Genomic DNA, 11,457 nt, shown 5'->3' on the forward strand with positions numbered 1-11,457 from the left:
GGTGATGAAATGCAAAATTGAGGGAGGGCAGTATGGACTGGATGGAGTTTGGATGTACCATAAGGATTGAACAAGAGAAATGTAATCACTGACTTCCCAATTTGGGGTGGTGATAACCTGAATGTGTGGCTTTTTCCTGCAACAGTTGGGACTCCTTAGCATATGGAATAGGAAAAAAATAGAAGTTGAGGATTTTTAATAAGGATGGTAGAACTTATCCAGGATGGATTGTCAGATACTTGAAAGAACAAAGAATATGTTGATTGAATTGACCCACCATGGCATTCAGACTGGCTGGAAGGTGAGTGAAGTCTGTGAACCAGAGAGTAAAGAGAGACAACACTTCATAATCTGAAGGAGTTTGAGGCCGTACAGTGCCATGAGGTGGCCTGGCCTGGAAGGTGGCAGTTTTGAGATGAGGCAGAATGAACAATAATGAAGAGATGGACATGGTTAAACAAAGCTCACATAAACAGTGGCTAAAGTTTTCTAAAAACCCAGAATAAGAAGAGCACCAAAGATGGTGGCACAGGTAAACACAATTTACCTCCTTGCACAACCACATCAAAAATACAACTAAAATATAGAACAACCATCACTCAGAACCATCAGAATCGAAATTAATGGAAGTCTGATGAGTATGAAATTAAAGAAACCACAAACATCCAGACAGGTAAGCTGAGTGGAGATGCAGAGTGGGCTGGTCCCATATTCACGTGTGGTGGATAAAAATTTGGGAGGGCTATCTCAGGGGCGAGGAGTCCCAGCCCCACATCAGACCCCCTGCCCCGGGTTCCAGTGCCAGGAGTATAAGTCCCCATAACTTCTGGCTGCAAAAACTATCAGGGATTGAGTCAGTGGAAGAAACTTGTGGAGTGCCAAGCAGTTCCTCTTAAAGAACCCACACATGACTTACTCAGACTCATTCCCTTTGAGCTCCAGCACTGGGGTAGCTGCTTGAAAGGCACCAGTGGCATACAGGGAGGAACCGAAGTGTCTGGCATCAAGGTGAGAGCTGGGGAACAGCTTTATCCCATACAGAAAGGTGGACAGAGGCCATTGTCCCTTTTCTGAAGCATCCATCCACAGAGCCACAGAGCAGGCAGATGCCATTTTTGAGACTCCATCAACCTGGCTAACAATGTTTGCCTCACCCTGGAGACCCCTGGGGTTCTGTCCCACCCAATTTACAGAAGTTAACAGTGGCTTTTTTATATGAATGGCTGGTTTTAACTCATGCTTCACAACTTTCTAAATCCTTTCGAACAAGCAACAGCCAGCCTCAGAGAGCCCCCAGCCCCTATATCTCTTGCTAAATGGCCCTAGGCCTGGAACTAGCAGCAGCCGGCCTAGATTCATAGCTTGGCTTAGCCTGGGAATCTCCAAGCCCAGCACAAGTAGCAGCCATCTCAGATTGCTTTATAGCTCAGGGAGGGTGGCCCAGGGCAAAACACAGGTGGGGGCTGACCTTGGCCTGCACCACCCAGGAAATCCCTGGGCCTTCGCACCCAGTGGACAGCTATAGACCAAGTCGGAGCACCACCACCCTGCCCCTGCACAATTTATCCTCTATGGAGAGCAGAGTTTGGCGGTCAGTAGTCACAGTTGAGACAATTTTAAGAGCATAATCAATGAAATATAATTTTGTAAAAAGACCTGGAATGAGTCCTGTAAGTAGCATCAAGGCTGAAGTGATGGGAGTTGTCTTCTGCCCTTTGTCTTTACAGTCTGCCCAGAAAATTATCTCTGATGACCAGAGACCAGATGAGGGTTTCTTCTCAAAACTCATAGCATTTATTTTCAAATGCTTTCAGCAAATATTTGATATTGTACTGAGTAATCAAATCTTCTGTCTGTGCCTTTTTAGCTTGTATTACTGTTTAGCTCCTGCTCAGGCATTTGAATGCAAATGTCTTATTTTACCTAAACATGCTTTAAGTGCCTTAGGTTCAGTACTGTGTTTTGTATGTAGGTATGTAAATAGAAATTTTATCAGCTGACCTAATGCAGTTATTTCCATATGAGTGCACTAATAATAACTATTATCAGTCATTTTGGGTTAGAAAGTAGCTAATAATGGCTGAAGGCAAAAGAGGAAAATAGAAGATCAGAAAGGTAGGTTGGCACTCAAAAATCTGGGTGCTGTGCTCATCATTGTGCATAAGCCATAGAATAAGATCTATGCAATTCAACACAAACACTTACTGTGAGTCTCCTTGTGTATAACGCTTTGCCAGACATGGTAGATCAATAGGAAACAAAGGGCCGGGCACTGAGGGCTATCTGCCCCACATTTTAGAAAGTGGTAAAATTATAATAAACTGTCTAAATTAAGGTTAGCTTTTCATTACCATGTTGTGTCAGAACTCCTAAATTGAGTTAGAAACTTTTGCTAATCTAAGTTCTAAAGAGTTGACTCAGTTACTGTTGAATTTTACCTATAATACATATGTAAACTTCAACTTAGCACAGTTTTATTACTTAGCCTTCAGTAAACATTGACTTCTGCATGGAGGTTAATTCAGAGAACTCCCCATTACACACTTGGCCCTCACAGTGGGCTCAGCTGTATGCATTCATATAGAGAATGAGTTCATGCAAGTCTAAAATCCTGTGCATTTGTTTTGGGCTCAGTGGGTACTCCAGTCCAAATGGTACTACATATATCTGTGTTAAAGCAGTAGATTTAAGATAAGGAATGGTTGTAAAGATGAAGAAATAAGACTGACTGAAATTAGAAGCTACTTCAATTCTACTATTGCAAAGTGCAAAGCATTCTGTAATCCTTGTGGACTTCATTCATTTGACAACATTCCTTCATCTTTTTTACCTTTGTTCAAAATTATGTTAATTCATTCTATTGTCCCTTTTTATGTATGGTAATATATTTGTATTTGTAATGTTTTTGACTGACATGGTTATACCTATGAAATGCAAAACAGGAAGATTTTCACTGTCTGCACTTTTTTCTGGTCATTATTGTTATTCATTTTTTATTATTATTACCAATATAATGTTGTCTTACAGTGGAGGCAGAGGGTAAAAAATAGATCTTCTCCAGATGTCAGATATCTTCAGTGCACCACTGCTGTGACTATTTCAGAGTTTAACGGAATATAACATTTGACCCCAGCACATATACGTAAAGCAGGACATATTCAGATACTATATGTATGCAACCATATAATCACAATGCGTTCTAAAATGTGATAAGGAATATAGAAATATTATCAGGGAATGTCTGAGATAATGCAGGAGACTGAAAATGACTCCTAATCTATAGGAGAAAGCCAGAAAGCTTTCTTGGAAATAATATGAAATGGATAGTGTTTGGATAGGTAAACATGATGAAACTAAGTAGCTGTCCAGGTGAGGGGAATAAACACAGGCAAAGGTTCATAGTGGGACACTCTGGGACACAGACATGGAACCAAGAGAAATATGGTTTGACAGTGGTTCTCAACCCTTCCTGTGCATCTGACCAATCTGAATAATTTTTTTAAAATACTCCTGCATAGTCCACAGCCAGAGATCCTGTATCATTTGGCTGAAATGAGCTAAAACATCAGTAATTTCTGTTTTGTTTTGTTTTGTTTTTAATCTCCCTAGGTGATGTAATTTTTAGTCAGGTTTGAGAACCACCATGAATGAAAGAAAATAACGGACATTAAATGTTTGAACTGCATGATTTAAAGATGTTTCTCCCCCGCCCATGCCCCCCAAAAAAGATGTATCTTCACATATTAAAGAGTTTGTATTTAATTGAGCAGCCAATGGAAAACCACTTAATTCTTGTTTTGAGAATATGAGAAATTTTTGTTTTGAGAATAAATAATTGAAGTTTTGTTAATCCCAGTTTATAGCTTTTCTCTATGTGCTTTGGGACAATTGTCATCTCAGACATGTACCAACTCTGGTTATGTTAACTAATTCTTTAGGATCATGCCAGGGCAGTTCTAGAATGAAGGCAACATACCAATGGCAAGTAGTACTCGTAGGCTGAGAAAGAGGACACTAAGACAACGTCCACATGAAGAAGAGCAACCGATATCGGATGAGCAGAAAACGTGTAAAACAACACACAGGCTTTCTCTGCACATGAGTTATTGCTTGGAATTCTTGGCCACACCAGCAGACAGATGAGTCCACTTGAGTTACTCTTTTTAAGGAAAAACAGACCTCCAATTCATGAAGCAAAGTGTCAAAACCACAAACAGGAGTAGTTTTTAAGTAGAGTACAATTTTGCCTGGTCAGGACCCCAAAACATTGTGTGTCCCTGTTGATAGGATTATCAAATAAAATATAGGACACCAGGAAAATTTGAATTTCAAATTAAAAAGGAGTAAACTTTAGTATAAGTATGTCCTATGAATTACAGTTTTTGAAAATTACCCATTGTTTACCTGAAATTCCAATGTAACTAGTGTTCTGTATTTTACTAAATCTGGCAACCCAGACATATAACATGTTAAGACTGAAGTAATAGCCAACATAAAATAAGGAGACTAGAGAATAATTGGGATATTGAGGTATAAAAAAAGAAAAAGAAAGTCCCTTTTCATGAATAAACTTTATCAAAGCTAAACACAGAAAGGTTAACCCAGCTATACAACATGCGTTCAGCTCCCATGCAGGTCCATAGGAGACACAAGGAAGGTTAGAGTTTAATGCTGTTTCTTTCACTCACTTTTTGAAAAGACCTTAGACAAATCACTACCCATGCTCCAGCAGCATCAGCATCACCAGGGCCTTATTTGAAATGCAGAGTCCCAACATCTCCCCATACCTAATGAGTCAGCTTGTGCATTCTGACAAGATCCCTTGTGATTTATATGCACAGTCAAGCTTGAGAAATGCAGACTTAGTTCTGTAGTTTCCAGAAACATGCTCTGAGAAGGTATAGAATTTGCTGCTTCCCTCGCAGCTCAGGGAGAGTGTGTAAGCTGGGCTCCCTTTATCACAACAAAGGGAGACCTACTCTGTGTGATCCTATTTGTGTTATACAAGGTAAGATTTCATTGGAACAGAGTGCTTGTGAGTTAAATATTTTTTCAATTATAAAAGAAAAGTTTAAAAAATAATATAGTTCATTTCATTTTTCAAATTGGGAAACTGAATAACAAATAAAACATGAGTAACAAATAAAACATGTGACTTTGCCTAAGTCTTTTGCTGGGAATTGACAGACACTGTTTAAGTCTCCTGATTCCAGCTTCTTTCCACTTCTGCACTGTTAATTGAAGAAAGCAGCACAGAACACCAGAAATTTTTAGCCACCTGCTTGTGAAGTGCTCTCATGCACCACAGGTGTCTTCCAGCTGGGCCTTGAATTTCAAAATTGGTGCCTTTTCTTTACATTCATGCCTAGTAACTTCCTTTCAAAGCTCATCTAACCGAACAAAAAGCTCTGTCTGCTTTGCTGTCTGAGAAGTCTCCAGCTGCAGTTTTGTGTACACTGCTAACTGAGGGTGCCCTGCAGATTTGTTTATGGATATTTCAGCTAATTATCTTGCCACCAACCACTGAGACAGATTTGGATGACTGTTCAATTAAGAGTACTGAAGGAGTAATTAAGGGAGAATACCTGATTGCGTAGCCCACTCCAGGGCTGACATAGTAATGTGAACATTAACTTCTGAATGTGATTAATCACATAAATAATTATCAGACATGAAATTAGAGATCACCCATATATCACACCCACTAATGTTTCAAGGCATTATTTCCTGAACCTCTGTAATCAATTATACTACATTCCGGTTTGGGTTTTTCAATTTCAGAATATGTTCTGCTCTGTTAGCAAGGGATTCTGTTTCCCTGTCAGGTTCTGCAGTAATTTGAATTAGCTTTTCTAAAAACAACAGATTTGGACATGTCTAAGCCCTGAGAAAGACATATAAATGCCAGGTTATGACCACAACATTTTGTGCCTGAGCCAGACCTCAGGTTTTTAGATCCCTTTGTCCACTGGATAGATGCCTCACATTATAGCATCAACATTAAAGACTCTCTATGAGAACCAAACATGCAGCCATTCCCTCACAGTCATAGGACTGCCCCATTATTGTCATTGATAAGGAAATCTTTAAACAACTGAAGATCAACATAGAAGAGCAATTTCAGTTAGGACTAATTTATATAAATTTCCCTTAAATTTAGAAATCCTAAAAGTTCACGGAGAGAGGCAGGAAGGACAATTATCAGAAGAACCATCCAGAAGAATTTTTTAATTATTAGTTTTTCCACAACATTAAAGTCGATTATCTCAGGCAAGCAGGTATAAGGATCCTATCAGTTTAGGGACAAACCCTTAAATAATGTTTTACAAACGAAGAAACAAAGAATTAAAGAAATCAGGTGATTTAAGATCATATCATTGATTTGTGATATATGAAAGTATTCTAAGGCCCTGGCTGCTGAGGCTCAGTGGATTGAGCGTCGGCCCACGAGCTAAGTATTGCTGGTTCGATTCCCAGTCAGGGCACATGAGTAGGTTGCATGTCAGGTCCCCGTTAGGGGCGCATGAGAGGCAACCATACAGTGATGTTTCTCTCCCTCTCTTTCTCCTTTCCCCTCTCTCTAAAAATAAATAAATAAATAAACAAACAAATTAATTAATTTTTTTAAAAAACGTATTCTAGAAAGAAATAATTTTGGTAAAGTTATTGCTCTTTGTTTGGTATCTTTAGGACTAAGATGGAAATACCAAAGAAATGTAAAAGAATGTAAAATAAGATCAAATTTTTAAAACCCCAGTTATATGATATTTGTTAGAGTTCATTATGAATTTTAAGCTATTATTATAGAAAAGGGTCTTTTATTTTAACCTAGGCACAAATAAAGTAGTAACTGAATAATTTTGTAGCTGGATTATATCTGTTCTATTTTGTTCAACTTTACAATGTTTACTTGAAACCTATATCAAATCTTGCCTTCCCATATTTTCCTCACCTTTCCAACCTACATTGAAAATCCCTTTCCCAGATATGATTTTTGTCTTCCACATGAACCAGAAACTATGTTCCATACCTTTCTTTGGTCATATGTCCTTCAAAACAACATCTAGCACCATACTAGATATTTCAGGTGCTTTATAAATAATTTGTGCATTCTCTTTGCCCCAATAATTCCACTTCTGAGAGTTCATAAAAAGGACTAATAAGAGATATGCTTATCAGGTGAGCAACAAAGATATTCATTCTAGTGTTATTTATATTGTCAAAAAATTTGGAAAACTGCCTCAAATATCAAGTTGACTATATAAACAATGATTTAATTATAAAGGATATACTCTACAGACATCTAAAATAATTTTATAGAGAGATAGTTCATGAAATTTTTTCAGTGTGTATTTAAGTGGTGAAAAGAGGAGCTCTTAAAACAGTATGTGCATGATTTAATGTTCCTAGATGTGCATAGAAGTGGTGTACACTGATAGTTGAACTAAATTATGTGTGAGTGGTGGGATCTCTAATGATTTTTAGTGTTCTTGAGGACTCCTATTTCCATGAGTACTAGAAAATCGTGAATTTTTAAACTTTATGTAATTAATTCAGAAAATAAGTTAGTATTGTATTAACAGAGGAAGCTTCACTGTCCAAAATTTTAGTACTTTATTTTGAGGAAAGCCCTGGCTGGTTTGGCTCAGTGGATTGAGCGTCAGCCTGCGAGCTAAGTGTCGCTGGTTCGATCTTCCAGTCAGGGCACATCAGAGAAGGAAAACTCTGACTCCAAAAAACCTCCGCTGCCTTGCGGCATACCTCTTCAGGGGAAAGGCTAAGGGAGTAAACCCCGACAGAAAATCCGGAGCCGGAGTCCCTAAGGCGGTTTGACATTGTAGTCAACACCGGCAACTCCTGCGGCGCACCTGAAACCAAGCTGTATTGACTCCGTCTTTCCCTTGGACCCTTCAGCTGCGAAGAGAGGGGGGGTCTGCTGCATGGGCAACAGCAGACCCTCCATATCACCCTGCCCAGGCTCTGTAGCTTCAGCTTCACTGGAGAGGACACTCCAGCGTCATCGCAAGATGTCGATTCAACACGGGAGGAGACAGATACCGTGTCATTCCCGAGTCGGACTGCACAACCATTCTCGGCGGTGCAGATACTCTTAAGAAGCTACACCATCGTCTCTCGAGACGGACGGCTGCCAACGACAACGACGATGATTTTGAGGACCTCTGTGATTAGCTCGAAAAGTACATGATAACATTATCATTAATCCTGCAATCTTTTCAACTAAGACAGAGAATTATTAACTTAGTATTTCTGACTTATTAACAGAATCCTGAAGTTGTTGATAATGTTATAGTTTTATGAAGGAAATAAAAATAGAACCATGTTCACAAATTTCAGATGAGCTATACACAACCCACTTAATTTTTAGAACTAACTTCTGCAGTGGGGAGAATTAACTTTGGAAGTTGATAAGCCTCATTTTAAATCTTGGCTCTGCCAGTTGCTAACTTCACAGGTTTGAGCAAAATGCTTGAGTTGTGTGTATCAAACGAGATCCTGTATGTAAGCCACCTAAATACGAAGCATGAAATACTGTTAGGAGTTTAACAAAATATAATTTTCACAAGCATCGTCGTCAACATTCTTTTATCTGTTCTCCTTACTAGTGAAAAGTCACCTATAGCAAAATGTCTTTATGTCCTGGGCTGTACTAGTGCTAGTTCATAGGGCTATACTTGTCAGCTGGACCCACGGCCCAGGTGGGCCTTGGAAAGGTGGGGATTCAGAGCAAAGACTTAGTTGTGCTGCTTAATTCAGAGAAGGACAAGAGCACTTGTGACTTCAGAAGCTCGGTTGTGAAGTCACTAAAGCCAGAGTAGGGATTATGAAAAGTGAGTACAGTAGCATTTTGGTGTTTTCCCGCAAACAGGAATGACCATGAGCTACATAGGTCCATCTCCCCAGATGTGCTTTGTACATTTCTATTGATGATGATTTTCAGTTTCAACAAAGACACACTATTTGGCTGCCTAGCTCTCTCTTCATTTTAATTTGTTCTTTTGGAAATAAGGATAATTCATTTCCACTTACCTCATGGGACTTAATTAGCTAATACATATAAAGCATTCTGACCACATAATGTTACATAGACAGCACCTAATATTATTAGAAGACAGAAATGTAATTACCTTGATTGGTGTTTTTTTCAGAAAGTAGAGCTAATACCCATTCCTACCTGATGTGAAAATGCTTCTACAGCCAATAATCATTGACATTGGAATGTAATTAGCAAATCTAGAAAGTGGCCAAATGCCAGGATATCTACACTGATACTTAACATTTTTCACATTAAAATTCTTTAGATAGAAATAAACTTCCTTCAATACTTAATAACTTATTTACTCCAAAATTGCAGGCACTCTAATAAATGGAGTAATAGTCTCTAGTATCATTATGACCATGAAATGCATGTTAGTGTGTCCAGTGCTATAACTTAATGATTCATTTCTATTTTTAAATTACTGGGGGTTTGTTTGATAGATGGAGTGCTGGGGAGAAATGCACTCCTTTGTCAATACAAATAATCTGTATGTTAGGACTAATGTCTATATGTGCTGTTATTTAGTCATAGGCTCAAACTGGTTCATGCCCTCTGATGTTTGATTCAGTTTTCAGGGCATGACATCTGTTAATTTCCAAGCACAAAAAGTCATATATGTAGAGTCTCATCATAACAAATAATTTCTTTATATATTAAGTGATTTTTCTTTTAGTTTATTTGCTAAAAAATCTAGTGCTTAATTTGAAGTACACCTCTAAGTACCCTGAAGAATGTCATGGCCTTATGTTTTGAGTGAATGAATGATAAAGTGAAGTGATGTCACTATTGACTCCTAGAGAAAAGAAAGTGGCAGCGTCAGCGGCTACACACTAAAGAAGACTTGTTTTTTATTACAGTTCATTTTTGCCTAATAATATTCAGGCATTTACAGAACCTTTTAGGAATGAATATGTATAAGGCATAAAGCTTGCCTCATTTGAGAAGTTCAATCCCATGGGGGCAGGCATGGCAAATGGACTGTCACCTAAGAGGTGCCTTAATGCCCCAATGGACATTTGAGCGTGGGGCTTTGTGGGTGTGTAATTCCAACGGTGGAGGGAATAAGAGATAATTTTACATGCTACTAAATTTAATTCAGAAGTTAATCTAAAATAGTTGACAAATATATTTTTCTTCTGATGAGATCATCACCCTGGTGTTCATTCTTTTTTCATTTTCTCTTTTAGAGACGCCCAAGCAGATGGCCTGCGATGAAGTTTCGAAGAGGTTCTGGCCATCCTGCCTATGCAGAAGTCGAACCAGTGGGAGAGAAGGAAGGTTTCATTGTATCAGAGCAGTGCTAAGATTCTAGGACAGAACAGCACCAGTGCTGGCTTACAGGTGTTAAGACTACAATTTTGCCTAAGACAGACAAACACACACACAGGAGCCCTAAGCTGCTTTAGCCTGAAGAAAACAAAATTTTTGGACAAGCCCAGGCCAGGAAGGGTACAAGAAAACTAAAACTTTTCCAAGATACTAGTTACCACTGATCATAGAATCCCCTAGTGGGATGGCATCTGTAGTTCCCTCAGAACATCTCCTGTGGACTTCCCAGAATTATGACAAGATTACAGTGCTGTTGCAGGGTTTGCAAAGGGATTGAGGAAAAAAATACTAATAACAAAGCTTTAGTTCACAAGGGATCTACACCTTTGATTCAAATATTCTTCTCTGATGTCTCAAAGATAACTGTGTTCCAAAGCCTGAACCCTTTCACTCAAAAGAGCAATGATGAATGTTTCAGGATTGCTGAGGAAAATCGCTCATGCGGGAGCAAAACAAACACAAAATAAGAGATCTTTCTACCTTTTCATCAGACATGTGGCCAAAGGATTGTGTTTTTCTGGTCTAGCTCCACCTGTTCCAACAAATTCATTACTTTATAGGATGAATCTTTTTCTGCACAGAAGGTTTAAATGATGCATCCCCTTTCTTATTAATGAATGCCCTTTCTATGAGCTGTGACAGAATTTTCACACTTTAAGCCAAGGGTTAGGAAAGAGGGAATAGCAAATGAGACTTTCCATTCTCACTCCTCAGAATAAAACTTCGAATTTGTTTTAAGAAGGGTGAAGTCCTATGAAGCCATAGTTGCTCTTGGCTGAAGGAAACAAAAGGATGAATAGTTCCTTAATAGTTTTTGAAACAAAATTGTTAAGGGATTCTAAGTATATGGGTATTTTTTACTTTTTGCCCTTTAAGTACTAAAGGCCCATTTCATTGTCTATTCCTTTCTCCGAAGCCATTCAAGTCAGCATATCCCTGGCGATACAAGGAATGAAAGAACCCTGCTGAATCATACAGTAATTTTCTTTAAAGCACATAGTAGTTACATAAATATATATATAAATATATTTTTGTTTATAACTAACACAAGGCAGGCTCTTGTGACTCTT

The 11,457-nt window shown here is 38.6% G+C and overlaps 1 protein-coding gene across 1 annotated transcript in view; it reads left to right on the forward strand.

Moving 5' to 3' along the window:
• Positions 1-10,908, forward strand: part of PLXDC2 (plexin domain containing 2) — a 420,883-nt gene extending 409,975 nt beyond the window's left edge. Inside the window, exon 14 of the mRNA XM_090266575.1 lies at positions 10,246-10,908. Within this exon, the coding sequence (XP_090122701.1) occupies positions 10,246-10,362 (117 nt within the window). The 3' untranslated portion in view covers positions 10,363-10,908. The remainder of the gene's footprint in view (positions 1-10,245) is intronic.
• The last annotated feature ends 549 nt before the right edge of the window (positions 10,909-11,457 follow it).

The sequence above is a fragment of the Furipterus horrens genome, unplaced genomic scaffold (genome assembly GCF_987537825.1).
Source record: "Furipterus horrens unplaced genomic scaffold, mFurHor1.1.pri manual_scaffold_2, whole genome shotgun sequence".
Classification (NCBI taxonomy): Eukaryota; Metazoa; Chordata; class Mammalia; order Chiroptera; family Furipteridae; genus Furipterus; species Furipterus horrens.